The 27,340-nt window shown below is 54.5% G+C and overlaps 8 protein-coding genes across 8 annotated transcripts; 1 reads left to right on the top strand and 7 right to left on the bottom strand.

Moving 5' to 3' along the window:
- Positions 1-262: 262 nt before the first annotated feature.
- Positions 263-3,306, bottom strand: SPSK_03942 (uncharacterized protein; the record flags this gene model as incomplete). Its single annotated transcript, XM_016730757.1, has 2 exons — positions 263-2,202; positions 2,304-3,306. The coding sequence occupies 2 exons, from the start codon at positions 3,304-3,306 to the stop codon at positions 263-265; spliced, it is 2,943 nt and encodes a 980-aa protein (XP_016586079.1).
- A 2,904-nt stretch (positions 3,307-6,210) lies between these two features.
- SPSK_04434 (uncharacterized protein) lies at positions 6,211-7,227 on the top strand (the record flags this gene model as incomplete). Its single annotated transcript, XM_016731241.1, has 3 exons — positions 6,211-6,233; positions 6,282-6,843; positions 6,895-7,227. The coding sequence occupies 3 exons, from the start codon at positions 6,211-6,213 to the stop codon at positions 7,225-7,227; spliced, it is 918 nt and encodes a 305-aa protein (XP_016586078.1).
- Positions 7,228-8,887: 1,660 nt separating this feature from the next.
- SPSK_04730 (uncharacterized protein) lies at positions 8,888-9,157 on the bottom strand (the record flags this gene model as incomplete). Its single annotated transcript, XM_016731526.1, has 1 exon — positions 8,888-9,157. The coding sequence occupies one exon, from the start codon at positions 9,155-9,157 to the stop codon at positions 8,888-8,890; it is 270 nt and encodes an 89-aa protein (XP_016586077.1).
- Positions 9,158-15,954: 6,797 nt separating this feature from the next.
- Positions 15,955-17,170, bottom strand: SPSK_04353 (NADHX dehydratase; the record flags this gene model as incomplete). The annotated part of the gene is made up of 3 exons (XM_016731161.1): positions 15,955-16,098; positions 16,163-17,001; positions 17,065-17,170. 3 exons carry the CDS (start codon positions 17,168-17,170, stop codon positions 15,955-15,957), a joined length of 1,089 nt encoding a protein of 362 aa, XP_016586076.1.
- A 1,053-nt stretch (positions 17,171-18,223) lies between these two features.
- SPSK_04513 (F-type H+-transporting ATPase subunit alpha) lies at positions 18,224-19,024 on the bottom strand (the record flags this gene model as incomplete). Its single annotated transcript, XM_016731317.1, has 1 exon — positions 18,224-19,024. One exon carries the CDS (start codon positions 19,022-19,024, stop codon positions 18,224-18,226), a length of 801 nt encoding a protein of 266 aa, XP_016586075.1.
- Positions 19,025-19,488: 464 nt separating this feature from the next.
- SPSK_04321 (uncharacterized protein) lies at positions 19,489-20,772 on the bottom strand (the record flags this gene model as incomplete). Its single annotated transcript, XM_016731129.1, has 2 exons — positions 19,489-20,200; positions 20,246-20,772. The coding sequence occupies 2 exons, from the start codon at positions 20,770-20,772 to the stop codon at positions 19,489-19,491; spliced, it is 1,239 nt and encodes a 412-aa protein (XP_016586074.1).
- Positions 20,773-22,184: 1,412 nt separating this feature from the next.
- SPSK_04236 (uncharacterized protein) lies at positions 22,185-23,741 on the bottom strand (the record flags this gene model as incomplete). The annotated part of the gene is made up of 4 exons (XM_016731047.1): positions 22,185-22,836; positions 22,929-23,080; positions 23,246-23,545; positions 23,673-23,741. The coding sequence occupies 4 exons, from the start codon at positions 23,739-23,741 to the stop codon at positions 22,185-22,187; spliced, it is 1,173 nt and encodes a 390-aa protein (XP_016586073.1).
- A 1,572-nt stretch (positions 23,742-25,313) lies between these two features.
- On the bottom strand, positions 25,314-26,306 carry SPSK_04444 (uncharacterized protein; the record flags this gene model as incomplete). The annotated part of the gene is made up of 2 exons (XM_016731251.1): positions 25,314-25,542; positions 25,639-26,306. The coding sequence occupies 2 exons, from the start codon at positions 26,304-26,306 to the stop codon at positions 25,314-25,316; spliced, it is 897 nt and encodes a 298-aa protein (XP_016586072.1).
- Positions 26,307-27,340: the final 1,034 nt, after the last annotated feature.

The raw sequence follows: 27,340 nt of genomic DNA, 5'->3' as shown, positions 1-27,340 counted from the left end.
TGAAAAATGCAAGAGTACACCCCGCAGTCGTGCCCATGTGATGATTAGAAGAAAAAAAGAAAAGGAAACTAAAGAGACCGTTTCGTTGTCCCGCGTGAGCCGTCGTGTAGTGTGTGAACTTTGCATCTTGCAAGATGAGCGTGAGAAAAGGACTGACAATATACATATGTACAGAGTTTGACAAAGGAAATATGAATGAGAGACGGCGTAATAGGAAAAATGAAATCGACAATGTAGTTGACGTAATGTAGCCAAGCCATGTCTAGGCCGCTTTCACACCGAGGAAACGCGACTGGCGCAGGGTGCAGGCGGCGCCGGCGCCGGGGAAGCCCGCTGCCAGCGCGTCCACCACATCGGGAAGCAGTGCACGCTGGGCCGTCGTCTGCGGCTGTGCCGTCTCGAGCTGCGCCTGGCGCTGCTGCTGCATGTGCACATCCAGGATCTTGTCGACGAGAGCCTCGACGTCGCGGTACAGGGTCTCGAGGTCGTCCTTGTCCTGGCGGCGGGCACGCTCGTCGACGAGCTCCTTGCGGCGGTAGGCGACAAAGACGATGCCGCGGTTGTTGGCTGTAGAGGACGAAGACGACGACGAAGAAGAAGAGGACGACGTGGACACCTTGCGGCGGGGGCGGTGCACCGCAGCGCGGGCGTCCTGCTCCGTGTCGGCGTCGCAGTCGTCCGTCGACGGGCGGCGCTGGTAGCGCTGCTGCGTCACCGGCGTGGCAGAGGCGGTAGGGTTCACAGCGGCGCGACCGCGGTAAAAGGCACAGCCATAGCCGCGCGAGAACTCCTCGGGCTGGGCGTCGGGCTCGCTGAACTCAAGCCAGCGCTCTGAATTCAGAATCTTGGCGTGCGTTGGCGCCGACAGGCTGTAAGGCGCGCGGACGGTGGCCAGGCCGTAGGCAGCGAGGAACTGGGCCTCAAGCTTGGACTGGCGCATACCGACGGGCGAGAAGACACCGTTCTGCTTGATGCTGCCGCTGCTGCTGTTGCTGTGGGTGCTGGACTGGCTGCCTTGGCTCACATGGCCGGCGCGGTTGGCGCCGCGGCCGCTCAGCGGCGGGCGGCTGCTGGTCTGGCTATTGGTGCGGGGCATGAGCTTCGCCGCAGCCGACGGCGAGGACGGCGAGGATGGCGACGAGGGCCAGCCAATGGACTGCGGTTGCGGCTGGGCGGTTGCCGCGGACACAGCCATGTTCTTGGGCCAGATGGTGGCAATGTATGCCAGGTCAAACTTGTACTGGGAGGCAATGCGCGCAATCTCAAAGGCAGCCGCCATGCGGGCCTCACCAGCCGGCGTCCGGGGACGAGCGTTGGCAGTCACCGAGGTGGGTGTGACCGCCATGGGCGAGGGCAGCAGTGGCATGCCAGGCAGCAGTGACAGGAAAGCAGGAGGCGGTGCCTGGAAGGCAGGCGGGAGAGAAGGAGCGGCGGCGGCTAGAGCGCGTCTGCGGGTCAGGGACGTCGGCGACACAGGCGGCGACGACGTGGCAGTGGGAGTGGTGTTGTCGGCCGGCGCAGGCGGCAGCGGCTTCTGGAGAGCCAGGCTGCTCTTGGCCTGCCGTGGCGTCTCTGGCCGCGCACCGGTAGAGGAGACGTTCTCGGTGGCAGCAGGGACAGCGGTGATGACCGAGGCACGGGGCGTGCTGGTCTCTCGAGCAATCTCCTTGTCCTCAGCAGTCGCGGCGGCGGCGGCAGCGGCGGCGGCGGCGGCAGCAGCAGCAGCAGCAGCCACGTCCTCCGCGATATCGTCGTCGCTGAGGGTCAAAAAGTCACCCAAGTCGGGCTCCATGAGCACAGAGTTCGGCGACGACGGCTTCGGCTCAATGGGCAGGTGGCGTTGGTAGCGGAGTGACATGGGGCGGCGAGCGAGGCGGGACCGGTGACGAGCCGAGACCGCAGACGCAGAGGATGCTGTTGTTGCTGTTGTCGGGCCGGCGTTCTGCTGAGGTAGGACGATGGATGAAAAGACCGAGTCGCGGCGGAGCAGCGGCGTCTCGGTGAAGATGGGCAGCTCAGATGGCTTGGGAGAGGGTGGCAACGGCACGTCCTCGGGTTTAATAAGCTCCTCCTCGTAGGCAGACAACGGCAGCGGCGAGTCGGTACGATCGTCTTGCTGGCGCTGCTGCTGCTGCTGCTGCTGCTGCTGCTGGGCAACAGAGAAAACAGTGGCTGCTGCAGATCTTTCAGAGGAGGCGTGTGCTGCAGGTCATGGAGGCCTTGCAGCTCGCGCAGTTCATGTAGCTCGTCGCCCTGGATCTTGATCTTGGGCTGTTCGTCGTGTTCCCGCTGCTGCTGCGGACGTCCCTGCTCCTCCTGGGCCAGGCCGGGCGAGTCAGGGGACGACGACGGGATAAAGGGCGTGGCTTGGACGGTAGCCGGGCTGACCTCGCCGGAGCTGGTGGTGATGGCGACAGAGTCACAGCGGCCCTGGTTCGAGATCTGGTAGGTGTCCAGGTTGGCGAGGGGCGAGACAAAGACGTCGCGGCGCTGCAGTAGCGAAGACGACCGCTTGGGCAGGCGCTGGACGTTGACACCCGCCAGAACACGGCCGTTGTTGGGAACGGCACGGGCAGCAGCGTCGCTGAGCTCACAGTTGGTCTCGACAAAGGAAGAGCGGCGATTGGGATGACAAGTGCTGCTGGTACAGCTGGTGTGCGTACTGCTGCTCATGGTGCTGCTGCCGCTGCTGCTGAGGGTGGTGGTTGTGCTGCTGTAGTTGTAGTTCATAGAGCTGCTGCTGCGCCGGCTGTCAAACGTGCGACGGTGCGGCGACGTGACGGACATGGACCTCGCCTGCGTCGTGTAGGCAACCGGGGGCCCATGCGGGCTACGTGCTGTGGGACCACCAGCACTCCGCGGCGGTGCAACGACTCGCGTTGATGTGGACGATGTTGCTGTTGTAGACCCAGAGAGAGACAGGGCCGGCAGAGCGGGCTGGCCGTCCGGCACGCTCATGCTGCGATTGGCCGTGCCAGGACGCGAGAGCGAGGTGGGAGCGTGGTCGTCGCGGGGAACCATTCTTGCGGCCTTTGGGCGGATAAAGGACGGCTGCGGGAAGTGCATGTCGTTCAGAGGCGAGTGGCGGGTAGGCCAGGAAGGGGACGTGGCAGCAGCGGATTTTTTGCGGAGCGCGAAGCGAGATGAGTAGGAGGTGGATGGTGGTGCATAGTCGGCTGCCTGCTGCTGCTGCCGCTCACGGGATGCTGCAGCATGCTTCTTTTTGGAAAACAGGCGTTCGAGCCTGTCGATTCCGTTGGCCATGGTGGTCGAGATGGCTTGCTGTATGAGATCTGGAGGTGCCATGTCAGTCCGTGCTTGGGGAATTAAAATTGTAGAGGAACGTTGGGTGTGAAAGTGAGAAAGTGAAAATGAGAGTGAGAGTGAGAATGGAGTGCAAGAGATGTTTGAAGAAGCGATCCGCCCGAGACTCAACACCACAAAGTGTGCTTTTTAAAGCAAGACAACACAGAACGGCAAGAGGCAGGTAGCCGCTTGCTTGACTTTGCCCTTCCCGCACCCGTCTTGTCCTCAGTTCTCAGATGCCGTTTTGTCTTGTGTTCTGTTTTCTGTGTTCTGTGTACGCCTTCCACGACACCTCGTCACACGTAGTTGTGGTCTTACACCGGCAGAACCGTGAAGAAAAGCAGCGAATAGTGTGGAGCATAAGTGACGCACACAATGTCCTGGTCGTCAACAGGCAGGAAACGAGGAAATGGAATCTTACATTCTGACCGGTTGGAGGGAAGGAAGGCCCGGTGCCAAACTGTCCGCTAACTGTAACACGCGAGAAGCGGTTCACGGCAGCGAGGTCCGTTCCCAGGTCGTGAAAGGCGAGTGCAGCAGTTGAGTGACAGTCGATCCAATTTGGTTTGGTGTCGGTCTTGGTGGTCCGTGTATGCGTATATCTTCTTTTTGTTCAGTCTGTGTCTGTGCCTGTGTCTATGTTGTGTGTGACGGGTGACCGAATTGTGAGGAAAGTGAATGATGCAAGAGTAGGAAAGAAAGATGTTGGATGAGATGTTCAAGATGGGGAGAGGGGAAGTGATAAAGGTTTGAGAGGGGGGTAAAGAACAGAACAACAGAGCAGAAGAATAAAAATAAAGGGACGAAAAATGCTCATACGAGGAAGGGCGAGGGGGTGTGGCTAAGAAAGGCTAAGAAAAAAAAAAGAAAACAACAAGTGAGACACTCCAAGGCGCTGTCCAGCAAGAATGTGAAAAGCCGGGCAGGGGCTGGAAATAGTGTGCGGTGGTGGGAAGGTTTTTACACTAATAGCAGAGGCAGGGGCGTGCGAGTAATGTAGAGGTGGGAATAGAGGAGTGGACTCGGAGAGGTGTAAGTCGGCAGTGTTCATCTGTGTTCGCTATTGTCTGGTCTCTGCTCTGAGTTTTGTGTTTTGTTCTGTTTGTAACATCACTGGAAAGACAGCAGGATGCCGGAAAATAAAATAAACACGAAACGTCGAAATATGGGCGCTCAGTCTTTGGTCTTGGAACAGGTTGGAAGGATGCGAGAAGCGAAGAAGAATGAGAACGAGGGCGTGTTAATTGACGAGGTGTTGAGGATGGTCCCTGGGTTCTGGGTTTGCGGTTTATGAGGTTTTTGTTCTGTGGACCTTCCTGGCTTGATTGTGTTAAATTGAGTTTCAACCAGAAAGCCGACCAACGAGTATGGGCAAACGGTTTTCTCGGGTTTCGGCCGCAAATGGAAAAGGATTGTAAAGTAGAATGTTACGCTGGACGGTTGGACGAATCGAATCGGATAGTGGTTGGTAGGTGACGAAAGTGACGAGGTGATGACGCGGAGATGAAAAAGTTGACGGTTGACGGGTTGACAGGAAACTTGCACAAAATCGGTGGTATAATGTGAAGAAAAGAACAGAGAAAATAGGGACAGGACGGCAATTGAAAAGAACACAACAAAATTGCAATAATTGCCATAACCAAATGCGGGAGAGCATAGACCAATGTAAAGAAAAAACAGGATAGGATTCAGACGACGTTGAAAGAGACAAAATAGACGCTTTGCCCAAAAGGCTGCGAGATACCCAGTTTGGCTGTGACGGTCTGGGGGTGTAGTCGTGAGTGGATATGGGTCCGGGATTTGCGTGGTGGGCTTTGGGCGTGCAAGGAAGCGAGTACGCGAGAATGCGAGAGGACAATGATGCCAGGATGCCTGATGCCTGCATGTCGTATTACTCTGTACGGGGCATGTAGGATGCTAGGATGCTTCACGCGCAAGCGAGATGGATCGCCTTTTCGTCTTGCGGCAACGGCTCGTAGTGGTATTTTAAAGCCATCTTGTTTAGAGCACTTTATGTAACCGTTGACCAGAGGGACCACAATTGACTGAGAGTTGACAATTCACAGTCGTGTTTGGCATTGTTCTGCGCGGGAGTGGAGTTGGAGGCAGGTGACAGAAAGAGACTGAGCGAGAGACAGGGAGTGCGCGGATGTCAAGGGGGAGAGATAGGGTGGAGAGAGACACAAGGTCGAGGAGACCGAAAAGGGCTTAAAAAAATCAATGAAACAGGAACCAAAATACAAAAAGGGAAACCAAATAGCGCATATCGTAAAGTCGACGAAAAGTGTAGTAGCCCATAACAAGTCAAGATGAAGAACGGGGAAATTAGCGGACACAATGAGACGAACTCAAAGAGAAAAAATAGAGTACAATGGTACGTTTAGGAATCGACGTTAAGAACATACCCAAGCAACGGAAATAGCAAGTGCATGCACAAGTTTTGCTGTAGCCAAACTCTTGGGAAACAGAGAGGGGATTCAAAGAATACAGACAGGGGTTCATGCAAGGCAATGGGGAGGAGGGGGGGGGCAGACGAGGGAGGGTTGCCATTCAAGACAGGAAGAAACACCGGAGTCGAAAGCAAGAGAGGATTTGGGCAAGTCGTTCTTGGTACGAACCATGGTTATTCGACGTGTTCGACTCGATTCCTTTTTCCTCTTTTTCTTTCTTTTGGTGTCGTTTGGAGAGCCAGCCAGAGCCCAGGCCGTGCCAAGATCAGAGACATGACGAGCCAGTGGCCAAAAAACAGCAAGCAGGTACTTTGTCGAGACTGCGACTTGGAAGGCGCCAATACTTCGCAAGGAGTACTTGCCCGACAGTGTGGTGATGGAGGGGGCGTGTGCGTGCGGCGGGATGCAATCCGAGGGTTACATAGGAAGTTGAGGAAGCATGTGGTTCAGCATTATGGAGGAGCGGTTTGAGCAAGAGTGAGTTTGTGTTTGTTTCCTTGCCAGCTTGCTTGTGCTTGTTCACAGCTTGATACATCGACTTGTTGGGAGATCCTGTGCTCGATACTCAACCGGTGAATCCGTAGATCTCTGCTTGTTAACAACGGCCGAGAGCCTGAGAGGGGCTCGAACAAAACGCAGAAAGGCTTGGGACAGCTTGGGACAGCTTGGGGCGGCGTTTCAAGATATCAACGACCGAAAGGAATGCTGGCTGGCCAGATTGGGCAGTGATGGCGAACATCTGGAAACTTGGAACGGCCAAAAGAGGCAGGCGAAGAGGTGCAGTGAACAACGTGCTCTAGAAAAGAGAAAGAGGGGCCGCAAAGAGGGGAAGAGAGGGGGAGCATGCAAGCTGAGAGTCGTGAGAAGAAGACCCAGACTCGGCTGGGAAGACGCTCGAAATGGGAGCGATCGCAGGGACAGCCAGAGACAAGTGGCCGAGGCAGCAAAGTACACCTTTGTGAGCAGCGGACTGGTCGAGCGAAACACGGCCGATCTGGAGGAGGGCGGCGGGCGGGAGATCGCCGTTAGGGTCGGAGTTGAGGCGATTTGCACGCCTAGAGGGGGAGAGCTGAACCAAAAGTATGGCGTATGGCGTGCGATACAGCTGGGCACTACAACTGTACAGGCTGGGGAATAGAGGTCTGAACGACTGGCCGAACCTCTAGGCGAACCTCTGGGCGAACCTCTGGGCGAACCTCTAGGCGATGGCGGTGACTCGTTGTGGAGAGGAGTGGAAGGGAGAGTGTCGATCATTGCCACTTTGCAGTTTGGTTTGTTCGTCTTGTTTCGTTTTTCGAGTTTTCTTGCCGGAGAGTGGATTGCGAACCAGGGCTTTCGGTACCGAATGCCAAAGACCGGGGTAGACGACGCCACGGCTTTTGTTGTTGAGATGAAATTATCGCGAGAAGCCGAGCGAGAGTGTGAGCAAAGCGACAGCGACGACGACGAGCAAGAAAAAGATAAGGAGTAAAGTGAGCAAAAAAGGGGGCACGCAACAAGAGACCGGAAAGGGGCTCAACGGGGCCCGTTCATGCAGAGCGCCTTCCTTGTGGGCGTCATATTGTATGCCACTTCTTGCCTCTTCCGTCGCGTTTTACTCATTTTGGCTCCTTCTTTCCTGTTGTCTGTTTACAAAGTGATAGCTCGCGTGCAGAGGCAGGTGCGATGCAGTGCCATTGTCCAATCAGAGGTAGTAAAAGTACGACGTTCGTCGAGCATTCCAAATACCCCATACAGTGTCTGACCTGCCACTAAGAGCCGGTGCTGACCGCACCCATTGCGCCTGCCCTTTGCACGCCACATTGCTGCCGCCATCCGTGCGGGCGCTCCTTCTTTGCCCGGGATAGCACATGCCCGGCAAGTGCGCGTAGATGCATAAAACAGAAAATGCAACAACGACAAACGATGGTTCCCGGACGCACAAAACACAAGCTTCAGGCGGCTTACACCAAGAGACGGCACGGAGAATAAACGGGCGGCAGAATTCAAGTCAAGAAAAGACACGTGCGACAACCTGCACCGTGCACCAGCACGGACATTCAGGGGATATGGCAGCAGATAGGATACGGGATAGGGCACGGAAGCGCATCCAATCCGCCCCCGTGAGCTCGCCTTTGAAACTTTGACCGCAAGACCAGGACGCATCTTCTGTTGTGACGGTTTGGTGACGCGCCCGTCTTGTACATCGTAAGACTGGGGATGAACCTCATCCCCAATGGCAACGGCAACGTCAACGACAAGCGAAGGATGCTAGTGCCAGTGCGGAGTGAGCACGGACATTTTGCAATTTGTGCCCCCATGATAATATTTCTTGACAGGAGAAAAGTACGAGACTGTTGGCAGCTGAAGAGAAGCGCATGTTTGCTGAAGTGTGACCTACGGCGTATGTAGACAAATTGGACGACCTATGCAAACGTCTCGACATTGACAGAGACGACACTTCAATGCAACGGTCGGGAAATGGCGCTCCAAATCCCTGGGCTTTTTGACGTACAAAGTACTTTGGTCCCATGCCATGCCCTTTCCCACCCTGGTTGGTTACAAGGGAGAAAAGCCCACGAGCAAGGCTCTCTGTGATGAAATGCGGCGGCAATACGACGTCAGGAAAGCCTTCACCACGACACAAGACCCAAAACGGAATACGTCGCTAAGTGGCAAGAGACGAAAACAGAGACCAGCATGGGGCCAAAGCAGGTGATTGAATTGAGGAGTTTTCCCTGTGCTCGTCTTTACGGCGTACTACTCTGTAGGCCTCCCTCCTCCGACCTCTTGGGTTCTCACGTTCTTGAGTGGGGATCAGCCTCAAGGCGAAAACAGTCGATGTTGAATGCGGCAGAGCGAGCGAGCGATGTAGTGGATCGACAGCTCACAGGGCAGAGGGTGGGTAAAGAGTACATGTACCGTACTTGGTTATGTACTTCGTACAACATACGTAGTTGGGTAATTACTCGGCACTCATAACGCAGTACGCAGCTCAGTGCTGTGGTGGAGGCTGATGGACAGATAAAGTGCGGCCCTCACCAACTTCCAGCTTCCATTTTCCATCGCCCCAGGACCCAGGCGAGATCGACAGGCCATTACGATTACATTACGGGAGGAAAGAGATGGAATGGGACCAGCGAGAGGAAAGTTCACCAAGAGCGACACCGAGAAGGAGGGCCAGCCCAGCGCAGATGAGACATGCATGGGGGCTGGATCGACTCGGAGAGTTTGAGAGGCTCAGAGGCATTGCATTGAGGAGAGACGACGCCACAAAATACGGACGACGGAGGGAGAGAGGCCTTGGACAGAGCCCCAGTTCCAGTTTGGTCCCCTCTGGCCCGTTCTGACTCATTTTGGCCGACTTTGATCCCTTTTTGGCCCTCTCGTCCAACAGGCGTGATCCGGGGCGGCCAGACCATGTTGTAGATCAAGAGGAGGCAGAGACAGACACGCACAAACACACACACAGAGAGAGAGGACAGTGGTTGGCCAATGGCATGTAAAGTATGGTCGCCGGTGGTTGGTCGGATTGACGACAGCGGGACCAATCGCCTCCGCTTCCCAAAAGAAAGCAAATATCGAATGCAAGGGAGTGGAGTCGTGTCTTGGATGGCGACGTTTAGCGGGTGGTGGCTGCGCACAAAATGGAAAGAAAAGAATAGAAAAGGAAAGAGAGGGAAAGAAAAGAAAAGAAAGCAGCCAGGTAGAAAGCGGGGAGAAGAAGAAAGAGTCAGTGAGAAAGAAAGCAAAAAAAAGGAGAAAGGCGACGCAAATGACAAGTAATTGTACAAAGTTCGTCGTCACGATGAGAAAAAGGCAGACATGGGCAAGAGAAGGATAACAACACGAGGCAATATTTAATCTGCGCCCGGACAAGAACGCGATGGTAGCACAAGTGCTTACTGTGTATTAAAGGTGGACGGAGAAGACACTTTCTGCCACGAAACAAAAGAAACTATGCGTGTATCGTCCTGTATCGAGTGGTTCACGGCCATCTCAGCCCTTGCTTCTTCGGCTTGCGATCTGTCTGTGAGCGAGCAGCAGCAGAAGCAAGGGCGGGCCAAGGGAGAAGCGTCAACATGAAGACGACGAATCAGAAGAGCTCCCGCCGTGTGAGCAGGCCACAGGCTAGGGAACTGACTACGGCTTCCGCGTGGGAGTGTGCATGTGCCTGCAAATACATTGTAATGTGGCTCAAACTCAATCAACCTGGACAGCGAATAATACGGGGCCTATCCCCTGAGAGACATTATGGGTTCGCTGGCTCCCTGGCGGATTTGTGGCTTGGAAGTAAGATTCATCGTATGAGATACTGTAGGGAGGAAATACTCCGCATTCGTACCTCGCATGGCATCTGCTCTGGATGCTGACGCTGCTTCTGCTAGTCCATTGACCCCAAGCTCCCTCTCCCCTGAGGTGGGCGCCCGGCAGAGGCCGACTGGGGCATCATGGCGTCGTACCTTTGGGACATCTCCCAGCGCACTGTGCATGAACACGTTTGCATGGCGAATGTCGGCTACAACAGTTTCAAAGTCACAAGACGGCGTGCACAAAAGAAATGCACTCATATTCGACCGCTGCCTGCGCAGGAAAGCACATGCAGGTGATGGAAATGGTGGAAAAAGTGAGCAAACAAATAAGAAGAATAATATAAAGAAGATGTGCACTGCAGCATGCTGAAGCAGACTGCAGGCGACAACCTACTCCGTATGCATAAACAGGGAAGATGGGAAGATGTGCACCGAGTAATCCGCATGCAGCAGTTCAAGCAAGGATGAGAACAGTGAGGGAGGTCATAAGTGATGGCATAAATGACAAGAAATAGGACGCACGAATAAGTAGACAAGCAAGTAAGCGCCAGGCAGGGGAAACCAAAGGCAAGGGCATGCACCGTGAAGAATATGAAATACGGAAACGAAAAGACGAGACGAGACTGACTAAGATGAACGGCATAGAAATTCAAAAGGGATGAGAAGGAGTCATCGTGACATCAGAACGCTACGCAAAAACCTGTAACGTACGGCGCTCTGGTTGCGAAAGGGAGAAGAAGATAGGAATACGGACCACGACGGATTGCATTGGACACACGCCGCATGTCCATTCCATCCATCTGTCAACCACCGGTGGCTGATGGCCGGGACCGACGCCCTCTGAAGGAAGCGAAAGGCGAGGGCGGAGAACCGCCATCCCCACTGACGCAGTGCCGACAGGGGACCCATGATGCCACCACACTGGCGCTACTGCAGAGCTAAAAAGGTGCACTGGACAAACCTCCACACTGCCAGACTGGCCGAGTTCGTGCAAGGTTCGCAGCACAGTCATGACACTTTGAGACGTTTTCTCAATTTCACGACTTTCAGACTGTTCCCACACGCGAGAGGAAGGGTTGCATTGCATCTGCTAGCTTCGAGGCTGTCCCGCGGAATGGGTCCCGGGAGACAACCGAGTGACAATAGGCGGAACGTCAAAAGTCAGAAACAGATCCGCACGCAAGAAAAACAAATAGAAAAAAGAGGACAAAACAAAAAAGAAAAAGAAAAAAGCGCGGGTAGACGTGACAAGAGTTGAGTTGAGACGGCCTCAAGTCAAGTCAAACCGACACCGTGTTGGCATCCCTTGGGATGATGTGATGTTTGCCATTTTCTTCATAACTCATCGTCTGTGACAAGTGAACCGCGATAGTCAAGGGAGAATGTCAACAGCCACAGGTAGACTGGGACAAGGGATGGAGGGACTGCAAATGGTCTGGAAATGGCTAGAAATGAGCTGCTAAAAACTGGAGATAGACTGGACTTGGCGGGACGCGAGGGAGCCAGGCCTCGTCCCGTCCTCCCCGACGCCACTAGCAAGCCTAGGCCGGTTGATGACAGTATGTGCTGAACATGAAGGATTCTGTCGTCAGACAATAACGTCGAAGTGGTTCGAAACGGCTGATGCAATAAGCAAAGAACCTTTCCCCCCCCAAAACAAAAAGAAAAAAGAAAAAAGAAAACCCAGGGAGAGCATGTGTCGAGGAGGCGGACGTTGGCAAGATAACAGCGCAAGAAAAAAAGAAAACGAGTCGAATCGACGACTCTCATTGGTGGCAAGCGGTTCGGTGAGACATGCAGCAGCTCTAACGGAGGCAAAAGAAGCCACATCGTAAAGAGTTGCACCCCTTGCAGGCAAGCCTCCCTCCTCCCTCGCGGGGTTTTGATCTGGTAGACTCGGCTATCAAACAGCGGCCACAGTTTCCCGCAATTCAGAGAGGGATACGCAGCACGCACTCTCGAGCACTCTAGTTGTTTTACGGTCGCCTCTCTGTCCCCCTCTCTCGGGCGCCCTTGGCTGTTTGGAAATGTCTTGCATAAACGAGAAGACAAACAGCTGTTTGGACGAGAGCAAAGGGAGGCTAAGCTAGAACTTTTGAAAGAATAGAAAAATCAAGAAGACGAGAAACGAAACGAGCAAATAGATGATGCAACAAACTAATTGTGAAAGGACCACCCGTCGGCAATACGTTGTGGCGACGATCCGTCAGATCCTTCAGGACTGGAATGCTCACTGCAGGAGAGGCGGGAGGCAGGAAATGCAGGAGATTCAGGACATACAGGAGACAGCAGGTGCTGTGCGCGACAAGTTGCACTTCCACCTGCAGTGCATTTGCAGTTGCTGTGGCTTGCAGGCCAGACCTCGAGGTGATCCACGTTTTCGGTCTTTGTTTACATTGAGAAAACTAGCAAGCAAAATACAAGCATCCTATCAACGGGCAGCACTTCAACTAGAGCACTCAGCATAGTTGTACAGGACACGCGTAATATCCCTTCCAAACAAAAGACGCTCCGTATCTTGTCTTGCTTGGAAACGGGGGCCCTTTAAACAACATCAGACTGCATCAGACTGAAGCACGTGGACAAACATATACCCAAGATAGTACATACTCAAGGGGACCAAGCACGCTTATTCTGTATATCCAACGGAGTCTAAATTTGCACATTGAATGCATGCCGACTTTGATAGCTTCTTTTCGCCAGAGACAATCTCACACGTTCACGGAGATGATGGTCAGGGACGATGGGGACACAAATGATAGCTTTCTTTTCTGTTTCTTCCTCTTTATCTTTTTCATTTCATTTCTCTGTTATCTTTTCATAACGACCTCCGTGCCGTAATGCAGGAAAAAAGATGCAGCATGCACACTGCACGATGCACGCCGTCCCCGAATGAGACATACATACGAGGAAACTATTGTGTGTGGGTGCTCCGTGCAAAGAGTCTAGGCCGGTGATGCAGCAACCCAGGGGAACGGGCGGAAGGGACTACGAAGCATGGCGGCAGACATTGTCGTTTCATGGGAGTACAGGGGAGGAAAGTCGGGTGCCCCGTGCCCCTTTTGTAGATGGCGGAAACAAGAAAAACGAGAATCAAAACAGACCAAAACAAAAAACACTACCGAAATGCCGGCTGTCATCGGTGAGGCATCCAACGGAAGATCCAAAAGGGGTCAGTCCCAGCCCTCGTCCGGGGGTGTTGATAGCTGACGGGAGTACCGCCGCAACGGACGATGCTGATCTCGGAGACAAAAAAGAGGAGGAGGAGGAGGAGGAGGAGGAGGATGACAAGGACGGCTATGACAAGGAAGAGCAGCCTGTCAACATTTTGTAGGCTCCCTCCTTGAAAGGCAGTCGATCACTGCAACCTTCCTGTGTCCTATTTCACGGACGCTACGCTCTGGCTTTTCCACCGTGCTGTTTTCAGCTCTCGTCTATCTGGCTCAGGTTTTGGGCTGACCGCTAGTGCACCTGCTCTCTCTCTCCCTTTCCAGTGTCTCTCGTTTTGTGGCCATCGTACTGCCCTATTCTGGTCTGCACTCTCTGCGTCTATGCGTCTCTGCGTCTCTGAGGTGTATGTATGTAGACCCATTTTGTATCGTATTGATCGACAATGCATCTTAAAAGGAGTCTGGTCTTTATTGAGCAGAATTAATTTCCCGAGTTCAGACATGCAGGTTTCGTTATCCAGAACGGTGGGAAGAGAGAAAGAGAAAGGTGGACCGAATAAAGAGGCTGCTGTTTCCAACGGCAGAGCGCACCTGTTCGTGCTGATCCTCTCGAAGTAGCATTTACAAGGACTGAAAAGGGCTGAAAAGGGCTGAAAAGAGGCCCTAAAGTCAAATGGTCTCGCCTTGCCCGTGAGGCTCAGTGTCTTGCATGTTCAATGGGCCCTTGTTCCCGTTGAGCTGCGGCCTACGTTGCGAACGATCGTCTCTGTCGGCAAGGAACGCTACAAGGTCGTATTGTCAGGGATGAACAACAGGATCAAGCACGTTGCGGCTGCAGTAGAGATCTTAGGGCGTTGATGTACCAGGGAAGGACATTGATTTCCAAACAAAAGAAAAAGCCATCATCATATGCTCAACAAATGTGAGCGGCAGGAAAATAACCTGAGCGTCTTCATCCGGGAGATCTCTCCTGGCTTCCTATTTGAGTAGATTTTGGCGAGTTACGAGTTCTGTAGTAGACCACAGACATTTTCTGTTTCCCATGCCTCTGTTTTGTCCAAAAGCACAGACTCGGCTATCTTGCGTTTTGTACTACCGAGGAGTAGACAAGACAAGGACCGGGGGGAAATGTTCGGACTGTCCTCAAGCTATCCTTGGCTCTGACACGACAAAATCCAATGACCAGGTTGCCTTGCACCGCGAGGAGAGACATGGGGAGTACACATGCCATGTTGTACGGCTGTGATGTCCCAGAAAAGCTCTGAAGCTCGTTGGATGTCATTGGACCTCGCTTCGGGACAAAACCAAGCCACCGCCGTACAGAAAGAGAGATTCACGCTGTTCTCCTTTGCGGCCTTGGCTGCTATAATAGAATGGGCGTACATGATCGATCGCGAGCCAAAAGAAGGAGCTGGTTATGATGATCGGATGCGTCGACGCATCGCGGGGTCCAGAATGGCCATCTCGTGGTATGCCATCCGTCAGATCCTGGATGCCACCGGACAATTATGTGCCGCTACCAGCCGTTTGCAAAATACTCTAGAAGAGTTTCGTCTTCCGTGTGGCACTCTCTTGTGTGTCGTGTCGCCATGTCTTTGTTGCTATTGTTAACCAGGGCATCTGCTCGGCGCCACCTTCCAGCCTCGTTTTGCCGACTCGTTCGCTGTGCATAGATTCTGTACCACGCTGTTCGCTTCTCGAAGCGAGTTTGTTTCTTCCACCGTCGGATCATCTATGGGTATCCTAGGATGTCCACAGCGTCTCTGCCGGAAGCACGGAAAAACGTGGAAGCCCATGTCACCCGTGTCTGCATGACAGATGCTAACAGATGCAAAACATCACCGACCGGCATCCCATGCAGTGGCTGACCGCCATCCAAGGTATTCTGAAAACACCCACTCTCTACTCTCCACCGTATGGCAATGCACATGTAACAAAAAGGGTCTCCCATGCCCGAAACCACGTTTCCGAGCCACAGTGCCCTGCCTTGTGAACACACTCTGCAAAGATCGAACCATGGAAATCTTGGCGATGATGTTTATTCGAAACAATAGCTACATGTACAGGGTTTGCATGCCAGACAGTGCACCCGGGTAAATAAAAGTAACCGACGAAATATCACGAGGGGGCGTGGGAAAGAGAATTCGGCGTGTAATGTAGTAACGGACAACCCGAGAATGTAAACAACGAGTCAAGTGAGCCCCCAAATGTCAAAAGACAAAAAGTCTGTAAACAATACAAGGTCGACGGAAAACATTGGCATTATGCGATTGTACTCGTAGAATCAAATCATAACGTGTGACTTGCCTACTTTTGCTGCTCGTTTCGAAACAAACAAACACGAGGCTAGAGGACATTGTGGTTGCAAGACGCATTCCAGTGTCGAAAATAAAGTTGGCATAACACCACCCACGATGACACTTGACTCTCGATCACTAACGCGAATAGAGACATTCCCGAGCGACATGGACAAAACATGCTTCTTGTGCAATGGCCCTTTATTCGTAAAAATGTTTTGATGTGCGCGTAAACCAGACAATGGCCGGTGGACTGATATCAAACGTAGACAAGGCGCGATGCCATGTATTGTCGAAAACGCATGCAGATACACTGCTGGCTGGATTATATACCTGACTACCTGTCTGCCACCAATTTTGTACTCTGTACTGCTTATATCCTACAGCACGTCATGTTCACAACTCGTTGGCGTGGACCGTGTCTCATCCATGTGCTTGATCACAGCTTGGATGCACCCTCCCCGCTCGCATCCTCATTCTCGTCCGCTCCAAACAAATTTGTAAACGCCGTGTGCACCTCGTCTGTGAGGTCGCTGGCCTGCAAGCTGCGACCGCGCTTGACGAACGCCAGCCGAGAGCATTCCTATAGTGTGGTTAGCCGAGACAGTGCATAAGGGGGGTGATATCGCGGACCTCGCAGAACCAACCCTTGTAATGGCGCTTCCGGCAAAGGCCGCGAGGAGGACCGTTTCCCGCTCGTCCAGCGGCTTGCCCGACTTGGCGGTGTCCCACAGGCCGTCATGGTATGCCTTGCGCCACCCGAGGAGCGTGCCGATGGCCCCCGTCAGCGTGTCGCCCTGCCCACCCGACCGCTTGCGCCCGCCCGTCAGGTCCGACTTGTACGGTCCGTATGCATTGTCGTCCGTGTAGGCCGCCACAGTGTCCACGGCGCCCTTTTCCACAATCGTCACGCCGCCAAGTGCCTTGGAGAGCCGAAGCGCCTTGCCGCCGGCGTCTTTGTCGTCCTTGCCGTCCTTGCCGTCCTTCTCCTTGTCGTCGCCCAACAATGCCTTCTCGAGCCGGCCAAACTCCACCACATTCGGCGTCAACACCGCCAGCGGGTACCCCCGCACCAGCTCCGGTTGCTTCTGCACCAGCTGCAGCGCGTCCGCGTCCAGCACCAGTGGCAGGTTCGCCTTCCGCGCCGCCGCCACCACAAGGCCGACGGTCTGCTGCATCAGCGGGTCGCGCCCGAGCCCCGGCCCGACCACGAGCACGTGCAGCCGGGGCAGCAGCTCGTCAATGACGCACTTGCTAATGGCCTTGGGGTCGGTCTCGGCGCCCTCAGAACCGGGCTCGCGGCCCTCGCGCATCAGCGGGTGCACCATGAGGTTGGGCGAGTACGTCTTGATGACGGCGCCGGCCGCCGGTGTGCAGATGACGTGTGACATGTCGCAGCCGAGGCGCGCGCTGGCCATGGCCGAAAAGTACGGTGCGCCCGTGTAGTTTTCGCTGCCGCCGATGACGCCGATACGTCCGAGCTGGCCTAGCCATTAGTTAGTGACTGTCTTCACCTTTTCTCGAGTTCCACGACCTCCTCCCAACGGACCCTTGTGGAAGCTCGATAGCATGGGCGGCACCAGCTGGCGCGCACGCGCAAGGATCTCTTTTGTGGCCGACGACATCTCGGGGACAGGCGAGTCGACTGGCGACATTGTCGGGGGCTGTTGGAGTGGCGGCGCTGGTGGTTGTGGATGCGGTTAGTTGCGTTTGTTGTGCCCGACGTTCAGGTGCCAATTGATGGAGCTGTTGTCCGTGGGGAAGCGAGCTGTTTCAAAAAGGGTGGAATAGAGAAGGAGTGAATGGATAATGTGAAGAAGGGCAAGAACGACCGTCGGATTTGTCGCCCCTTCCACTTTGGTTATATTGTCTATAGGACGTCGTTGCTTCCCTTTCGGGCGTTCCATGATGTCACGCTTTTTCCATCTTTGCGCTGGATTTTGGCGGAGTCAGTCCGCTCTTTGACGCCGGGAGGGGCCGATGCACAGAGGGCGCAGCGGGCCTTTGTCAGCAGAATCGAATCAGAGACGGAAGGTGCGCTCAATGACACACCAGAACGGACGGACAACACAACAATTTGGTTTAAATTGTATATATACGACAATTTCTAAGAAAGCGAGTGTGGTTGAAATTTTATTGATTCTTTTTACAGTATTTTTGATATGGTCGAATGTGTAAATTCATTTTGTCTCGCCTGCTATATGATCGGCTTCCATCATTAATTTCCTTCTTTTTCTTCCACATACTTCATACCGTTTCGTCGCCCGTAATTTTGTCACAGATGGTAGAAACAAATCAAAAGATGTGGTAAAACCAATTAAAGCACAGAACAAAAGAGAGCCAATTCAGATGGGAAGCAAAAGACTGAAATACCAAAATATAAAGCTGACCTCAGACAGTCGCCCCAACAAAAAAGACAATACAACACAAGGCACAACGAACCGCCTTCTTCCCTCTGTAAAGGTTTATAAAAATGAATTCTACAGGTTCTCGCTCCTGGTTCCACAGCTGCCCTTCTTTCCCTTCGTCTCCTCCCCGGTTTCGTACCTTGCCAAATCCTGTACGGTGGCAGAGAACTTTTTTTTATTTTACACCACACCCATTAACAAGTCCATGTCCATGTATATTTGTCCATTTGCATTGTGTCCGGACGGGAAGAGCGGCGGGGAGACAATTATCCGCCCCGAGAGTTCAGTAAGTTGGATGCTTTAACCCAGGAAGCTCTTGGTGAAGGAGCCGGTGATGTCGCGCAGCTTGGCCTCGGAGTCCTTGCTCAGGGCACCCTCCTTCTCAATGGTGGCCAGGATCTCGGTCTCGTTCGTCTTCAGGTGGGCCAGGAAGTCGGCCTCCCACTGCAGAATCTTGGCAACGGGGACGTTGTCAAGGAAACCGTTGACACCAGCGAAGATCAGGGGCACCATCTCGTTGACGGCGTACGGCGAGTACTGCTTCTGCTTCAGGAGCTCAGTCAGACGCTCACCACGGTTGAGGGTCTGCTTGGTGGAGGCATCCAGGTCGGAACCGAACTGGGCGAAGGCGGCGACCTCACGGTACTGGGCCAGGAAGAGCTTCAGCGAACCGGCGACCTGCTTCATGGCCTTGAGCTGGGCAGCGGAACCGACACGCGACACGGACAGACCGACGTTGATGGCAGGGCGGATACCCTTGTAGAACAGCTCAGCCTCCAGGAAGATCTGGCCGTCGGTAATGGAAATGACGTTGGTGGGAATGTAAGCAGACACGTCACCGCCCTGCGTCTCAATGACGGGCAGGGCAGTCATGGAACCACCGCCAAGCTTGTCGTTCATCTTGGCAGCACGCTCCAGCAGACGGGAGTGCAGGTAGAAGACGTCACCGGGGTAGGCCTCACGACCAGGAGGACGACGGAGCAGCAGAGACATCTGGCGGTAAGCGACGGCCTGCTTCGACAGGTCGTCAAAAATCACAAGGGCGTGCTTGCCACTGTCGCGGAACCATTCGCTGATTGTCGCCTTCGTAAAAGTTAGCATTACAAACCTTTATCATAATCGAATTGCATTGGAAGAGAAAAAAAACTTACACCTGTTTTTGGTTTGGTTAGCGGGGAAATCAGTCACGTGACGAAGTCAAATAACAGAACTCAAACAGAACATAAACACGCAAAAGAAACGCATAAAAACCCTTCTAAAGCCCATCAACATTTCCGCACCGAAGAAAAGACAACACAGTAAAGGGGGAAACTCCTGGGAAAAAAAAAAACAAATCCGCCGGAAGCAGCACCGCGTCACAATAGGTAAACTGCGCGAAGAAGGGCGCAAAACGAAGAAACAGGAGCGGAAAACAAAGCCAGACAGGTCGAAACCAGCGGAAAAAGGGGACCAGACACCGAGAATGTAAAAAAGGCGCAAAGACCGCGAAAGAGACGGGAAACAGGCGGGAAACAAGCGGGAAACAGCAGAACACAAAAGCAACGCAAAAAACCAAGGCAACGCGCCTAGAGGCGCTCGGCCGCAGCATCAGCAGCAGCGTCAGCGGCAGCAGCTTCAACTTCAGCAGCAGCAGCAGCGTCAGCGGCAGCAGCAGCGTCAGCGGCAGCAGCTTCAACTTCAGCAGCAGCAGCAACCTCAGCAGCAGCAGCCGCCTCGGCCACCTTTCTGAGGTGGGCCTTGCCCTTGCAGTGGTTGGCCAGCTTCGCCTTGCTTGCCGCGGGGTGGTCACAGGGAGCGCAGTACAAAAGCTTGAGGGCCTTGGCCCTCGCATCGGACTGGCGGGACTTGAGGGCCGCCTCAGACACCGGCTTGGGCCGGCCACCGGCGGCGAGCCGCACCTGCTCGGCGTGGTCCTTTCCGGCCAGATGCTTCTTCAGGGCCGTCTTGGACTGCAGCGCAATCTTGCAGACTTCGCAGGGGAAGCGGCGCTCTGCAATAGCGCGGTCGCGCACCGACTTGGAAATCTCCCTCACGCGCTCTGGGTTGGCCTCCTGCCACTTGAGCTTGTTCTGGGTGTTGCGCGCGCGGTAGGCGGGCTCGTCAATGGCGCGCTGGCGGGCGCGGTACGCCGTGTCGTTCTTGGCGACCTTCTTCTTGGTCTCAACGGCCCTAGCCGCGACGTACTGCTCAATCTCCTCCTCGGAGAGGTCCGTCAGGCCCCGCGGCCGCTCTTTCAGCGGCGTGTGGGAGCAGATCGGGTCCCAGGGGACGTCACTCCTGTTCTACAGGAGCAGGTCCGCCCAGAGGCCGTCCATTGCGGACACGGAGCTTGCAGAGAAAAGGAGGCAGAAAAGTGCCTCGACGGCGACGAAACGCAGTCTTGCCCGGGGCTGCTGGCCCATGGGCGGAATGGCTGCCCAGCACAACAGGAAACGGTTGGCCAGCTTGAATCCGGCCTCCATGGTGGAGGTAACGAACCGGGGGACACGGTTGTTGGCGTTGTAGGCCTGGAAGCGGGCATAAAGCCCGTTGCGGTCCGTGCCGGAGCCGATGTAGAGGCGCGGGCGCTCGCCCTCTGTCTCAAACAGGAGGGCATACACCCCCCAGATGGACTTGGGGTCGGGGCCAGCGGGCAGCCGGCGCAGCAGCTCGACGCTGGGAGGGGAGGGGGAGGACATCATGGCCGCAAGGCCATTGGGGAAGGACAGCGGGTGCCGTTCGGCGATGGCGTCGAAAGCCTCGCGCTCCTCAAACACGACTTTGTACGCCGGGCACACGTACCACTCGGGGGCGTCACGGGACACTAGCTCGTGCGTCATGTTGTCAATGCGCTCTCGGACGGCAGCCATTGTGACGAAAGATAGGACGAATGTGTAAGGGGTTCAGACGAAATACAGGACGAAAATGCCGTGTTCCTGGCGATGCTGCTGGTGATGGTTGGTCAGGATGCATCTTTTTTTGTCCGACCTTCTCCAAAAAAGAGGCATTCGTCCAAAAAAAGGGGCAAACTCGTCCCAACAGAGAGCCATGGCGCATCGGGAAAGCGCGTCCACGTGCGTTTTGCACGAAAAGGAAGTAATCCTCAGCTTGAGGCAGGTACGTTCAGGGGTAAAAGGGGCAACTTGCGCAGAGCAAGGGATGTACGCCCATTCCAGGAAAGCACGTTTGGCAAACTGCAAACTTTAGGAAGGCACCTCCGCGTCGTGGATACGCTGAGATACTCGTTCCGACGTGTGCAGCCACATACACGCCCGAGGGCGTCTGCCTGGTACAATCCAGACATACCTTGCTGGGTATGTATATGTAGCGATATTGACCACGAACAATATACACCCACTATGATTCTCGACGTCGTCGAGAATCACCATGTCTGCTTCCGTTATGCGATGGACTTTCCCAAAAGCAAGTTCGGTTAGGTACCGAAAAGAAGGCGCGCCCGTACTGCAGGCAAGAGCGACTACCACTGAGCAGATTATGACGACACGACTTGAATATCTTCATCAATCCAGAAAGAGCAATCCATTCTCAAGGAAAGCGCAGGCCTTACTTGAGGCACGAGCAACCGGAACTGTTGGAGAGTGAGGACGTGCTTTCCTCTGTGAAAGACGAATCTGGACAGAGAACGTCGAGGACGACATCTCATTGGTCCAGAAAGCACCTTGGAGCAGAGGAATCAGGCAGGAACGCAAGGGCAGTTGCTTTGGAAGGAAAGAGCGCCCTCCTCAGAGGAAATTTGCTGTCGATAGGGCCCACTAAGACCCATAAATCCGACGCTAGTAGGGGAAAAAACGGAACACGCGAAAATGGGCGACGTCCTGAAACAGGACAGAAATGTTACAGAGAAAAATATGACGAGTGAAAGGGGAAGGGAGATAGTAAAAAAAGTCAAAAGGAAGAGGAGGGGAAAGGTATTTAAAGAGAAAGAAAGAGAAGAGAAAAAGTAAAGCAAGATGTGGAACGGGTAGGGAAGGAAAAGGGGAAAGGAAAGGGAAAGGAAAGGAAAGGAAAATTCAAGTAAGAGAAAGTAAAGGGAAAGCATATGAAAGGAAAGAAAGTAAATGAAACAAAAGAAATGGAACAGAAAGTAAAAGGAAACAAAGAGAAGCAAAAGACAGAAAAGAAAAGTAGAAAAGCAGAAAAACAAACATTATATACAGAAAGGTTCGTACAAGAGCCCGACAGTAAAGTCTACTCTTGCAAGAGTACAAGGAAAACATCAAAGACCAAAAAGCAAAATACCAAAAGCAGTAAAGAAAGTATGTCACTTACCAGTGAAGGGGGCGAGGTACTGCAGGGGCGCGGCCTCCGAGGCGGTGGCGGCAACGACGATGGAGTACTTCATGGCGTCGTTCTCCTCGAGGGTCTTGACGAGCTGGGCGACGGTGGAACGCTTCTGGCCGACGGCGACGTAGACACAGTAGAGCTTCTTCTTCTCGTCGCTGCCGTCGTTCCAACGCTTCTGGTTCAGGATCGCGTCCAGGGCGACAGCGGTCTTGCCGGTCTGACGATCGCCGATAATCAGCTCACGCTGGCCACGGCCGATGGGGACCATGGCGTCGATGGACTTGAGACCCGTCTGGACGGGCTCGCGGACGGACTGGCGGGGCAGAATGCCGGGGGCCTTAAGCTGGGCACGGCGGCGCTCCTTGGTGTTGACGGGGCCCTTGCCGTCAATGGGGTTACCGAGAGCGTCGACGACACGGCCGAGCAACTCAGGGCCGACGGGGATGTCGACAATCTGGCCGGTACGCTTGACGGTTTCACCCTCAGCGACGAGACGATCGGAACCGAACAGCACGACACCGACCTGGCCGGCCTCGAGGTTCATGCACATGCCCTTGACGCCCGAGGCGAACTCGACAAGCTCCTCAGCCTGGACGTTGGCCATGCCGTGAACACGGGCGATACCATCACTGTGACGTTAGTAACGGGACAAACAGGTAGATGTATGTTATCACAATGACAATATCAGCAACACTATCATCAACAACACACGACAACTTACCCGACCGACAGGACACGGCCGGTCTCGGCGAGACCAGCCTCCTCCTGGACACCGCGGATCCGCTGCTCGAGGATGGTCGAGACCTCGGTGGGCGAGGCCTTGGCATCGGCGTAGGTGCGGGCCTGGATGAAGGCAGGGGCGACGACGCGGGCCTATTGGGAAGGATGTTAGTATGTGATGCTACCGATGTGACGAAGCAATAGGCCCATGAAGCAATAAAGTAATAATGTAGCTCATGTATTGCTTTGGGATGCGCGACACGACAATGGAAGACGGAAGAGTGCGGTTGTGGACAGGTTGGAGTCGGATCGCGACACCCAAAGCTTTGACCCCCAAGCTTCAAACCCCCGAAAGCTCGACGAATCAGAAACGCCAGAAGAGACAAAAATGCCGCGGCCGCCATTTCGAGGTCCGCCCCGGCGCCGGCAAGCCATCAACGTGTCGGCTTTCAATGGAGAAAGCTTTCCCTGATGGCGTCCCCGTCCGGGTTGTCCGATTCCATCGAGCCTTGTTGTGTTTGGGGTTGGAGGTTGCGCTGTTTGAGGTGTTTTGTCGGCTTCGGGTGCTTTTGTGTCCAATCGTTTCACTTTGACAATCTCGCCTGTTACCAGCTTCGTCTGTCCTCGTCAAGATGTCCGATCCGCGTCCGGCCCTGTCCATCGTCTTCTTTGTCTTCCATCGTCGTCGTCGTCGTGCCGTTGTGTTGCTTCGCCAGGAAAATTCTTTCGCCTCGGGACAACGTACCCCAGCCACTCTGCTGGCAGAGATGGCGCCGACGGCGCGCGTCGACTGTCTGAGAGCGTTCCGGAACATGGTCGGGACCGATTTGATGTGAATAAAAGAAAAGGAGCGGTGTTGAGAAAAGAAACTCGAGTAAACAATTGCAAGACCAATTGCAATTGAGAGCGCGGGAAGGGGGAGGGAGCGAGAGGTCTTGGGGGGAAGGGAAAAACAAGGAGCAAAGAGAGGAGGTGTTTTGGGAGGGTAAGGGAGGAGGAGACGAGGAAAGCCGGAAAAGCCAGGAGAAAAATGCGAGACTTTTTTTTCCCGCTGGACGAGACGAAGAAAAGCGGCCGGGCTCTTTGGCGCAGTACGTTATGGGGGGGATTGGGCGTTGAAAGGGGGAAACTGGGGGAAGACGCCAGTGGGAGGAGCCAAGGAAAGTGGATACGCTGGTCGTCCTGGGTGCAGAGGGAAAGAGCGAAAAAAAGTGAAGCAGCAGGACACAAAAGGGAAGAAAACGAGCAAATAGTGGGGCGTGGGAGCGGGTTGGTCCAATCACAGCGGGCTAGCAGGTTTTTCCGCCCTAAAACTCCCGGTAACACGCCCCAGCTCAGATTGGAGAGGAGGTCCAGGGGAAACAACGGGGACAGCCTACAAGTAATGGCAGGAGCGACACAGAACAGGCGTGGCCGCTGGTCCGGCACGGCGGCAATAGAAAGCTCCAGTATGCAATAAAACCTATGCAATTACGCCGTATGTGGGTTTTCGTCCTTTCTTACCTGCGATTTCTCTGTGAGACAAATCAACAAATTATACCGAATACAAAATTGACAACAGACAGCGACACTTGCATCATGCACAACTCAACGACGGCGCGACGACTCCCTCGATCAAATCGGCCAGCCTCGTCTTTATACGACGCTCTGGTTGGCCTCGTGCGTGAAGTCCTCGGTAATTCGGAAAGTGGAGAGCACCAGATCCTGATTACCGAAGCGTGACGACTGTAATTTCAGAGACAATTTCAACCTTGACGTCCGATGGAGACGAGACGGGGAGACGCTTCAGACATACATACACCCCATTGAATAGACACATCGTAGACTGCCGACAACCTCTTGCTACTTCAGAGTATCCGTGTCGACATGTGCATCCTCAACGGCTGCGGTCGTCTGCAGCCGGCACGTACTGGAGCTGCTCCACTTGGCCATGCGCAAAGAACAAGCCTGTATGTTGTATACAGTAGATTGGGGCACAAGCTACGCGTTTGATGGGTCCCGGAGGGCATACTTTGTACAGAAAGGCTCTCGTGAAGCATAAACGCAGGTCCCGTGACTCGCAGCCTCAGGCTTGTGCCTAAAAAGGGTCGTTTTACAGCTCTGAGCAACTCAGAGGCCTAGGGCGAACAGGATGTACTTTGTACGGTACAGCGTGAAGATAGGTCATGGACAATGCCATCCATCTATATTTGCTTTTCACATCTATATTTTTCTTTTTCACAGCCCGCTTCCTCGACATGTTGACTTTTAATTCTCCTTCCCCTTTACAGCCTGTAGCAGCGGTGCTGGTGGCATTCCACCAACGTGCAGATACGTGCTGTGCCTGATGATATGCGTGTGCCTTCCACCGTTGGCTTTGACCGTTGGCGTGAATGGCTGACGTCGCCTACAACGAGATGCAGCCGTTGGCGCTGTCCTCGATAAAGATGCCGCCATAAATCTGGCCCTCTTTCAAGCCGGACTCCTGGAAGCCGCTGTTGACGACATCGCTCGTGCCCGTCGGCTTCTTGAGGATGCCGATCTGGAACTGGCCGGCACCCGAGAGGTCGTCGGCCGTGGCCTTGAGGACGGACGCCAACGGATCGGTGCCCTTGGAGTAGTAGACTTGGACCGTGCTGGAGACGTGTCAGTTGAGGAAAATACTGCGAAGACAAGACACACATCCACACACAATGTCTCTCTTTCTTTCTCTCCCACACACACAGACTCACTTCTTGTTGAAATCCAGGGTAAAGGCAAAGTTTTGCCAGTCGGTCGTCGAGATGGGCGTCGACCACAGCTGCTTGTTCTGCCGGCTCATCACCTTGAAGGTGTTCTTGGGCAGGCCGGCCTGGTCAATCAGCGTGCCCGCCTGGAACATGATCTGGTCGGCCGAGTAGTCGCTGGCCTCGTGCCAGACGTTGAGGTACTCGTGGCTCAGGTTGAGCGGGCGCTGGGCGTCCTGCTTGACGCTAAAGTGCAGCGTCTTGATGCCGGTGAAGCCGGGGCTGCCCGTGTTGGTATCGCCGTTGAGCTGGAGCCCGGCGCGGCGAAAGCCGTTTTGCTTTTGGAAGATGGACTTGTCGCTCAGCGTGACCTCGAGGGCCTTGAAGGCGGCGGCGCCGGACGTGTTGACGGCGGCGTCGAAGCGGCTCGTGGGCACACTGGGCAGCAGCAGAATCTCGCTCCACTTGAGGTCGTTGCCCTTGACGTACTCGGCGTTAAAGGGCGAGCCTTTGCTGTACGAGTCAAAGTCGGTGAGCACCAGGGTCGACGGGACGCGGCCGTCAAAGACAATGGGGCACTTGACGGTAGCCGCCGGCGCGTCGGCGTCGGCGGCCTGGCCAGTCGGCACGGCCGCGGCCACGCCAGCAAACAGCAGCGACGAGAAAGCCTTCATCGTTGTTGCAGGACGTAGGTGTATATGTGGCGACGATCGGGAACAACGGTCCTATACGGTGCTTGTGAATTGGCCTCACTGGAAGAAGAACAACACTCGTTGCCGGGTACAGGAGATCAAGACGTCGCTTGACGCCATGTCGCCTACCCTAGGCGTCCTTTTATTGCCCTCTCCGCTGCGTCTTGTCAAGGTCGAATTGGCGTCTCCTCTTGTAAATTGAGACCAATTTGGCGATTTTCGTCTAGTTCCGCGCAGCGATGTATGTGCTATGTGCTGGTATGTCGGGCCATCGTCTTTACGGCTGAATAGGCCCAGTCCACCGCGTAAAGAGGGCACAGGGCGCAAGGAAGCGATCCAGGCTCGTCCCGTCTTTTGGTCTGCCCCTTGGAGCTCATATGCTTCAATTTGAACGACCCGGGGTTGTTGTTTCTCTTCTGCTGTCTCGCCCGCTAAACCGTATTTCGACATCTTCCGTCATCCGGCAAATAAAGGGCAGCGGCAACGACTTCCAGATTGCGGTTGCATTGGCGCGTCTGGACGCTGGTGGTCAGACACAACTGGATGGGAGTACGATTTATGTACAGGGTTATTGTGCTTGTTGTTCCATGGCCACGTACAACATATTTTGCTTGTCGTTCATGGCTTCTGCGATACAACATCCCCGACCGCCTCCTCATAGACTGTGGGCAGCCGACGTCGCTGTTGTCTTACCGGAGTAGCGCGGCGTAATCCCTCTTTCGGCACGTCGACTGTCCCAATTGGGCAGCTGACTACAACATCGACATGCAGGAGCCTTGTGGCCGTCAATGGTCCGTCGAGTCAGACGACCTAATGCTGGTAACAATTTGGACCAGAACTGAGAAACAGCAACACCCGCCTAGCCCATCCAGGGGGAAACATGACGTCAGAAGCAGAACAGACGAAGCTCTCACGGCAACGGATACCGAGGAGCGAGCCAATTGAGTTCAGACGAAGGAAATAGCATCATGGAAAAGACGCAGTCGAGAAAAGGGTTCGCCGGCATCTTGGCCTTG

The sequence above is a fragment of the Sporothrix schenckii genome, assembly GCF_000961545.1.
Source record: "Sporothrix schenckii 1099-18 chromosome Unknown Cont47, whole genome shotgun sequence".
In the NCBI taxonomy this organism is placed as follows: Eukaryota; Fungi; Ascomycota; class Sordariomycetes; order Ophiostomatales; family Ophiostomataceae; genus Sporothrix; species Sporothrix schenckii.
Note: the sequence above shows the minus strand (reverse complement) of the source record. Positions and strands in the feature narration are given on the sequence as shown.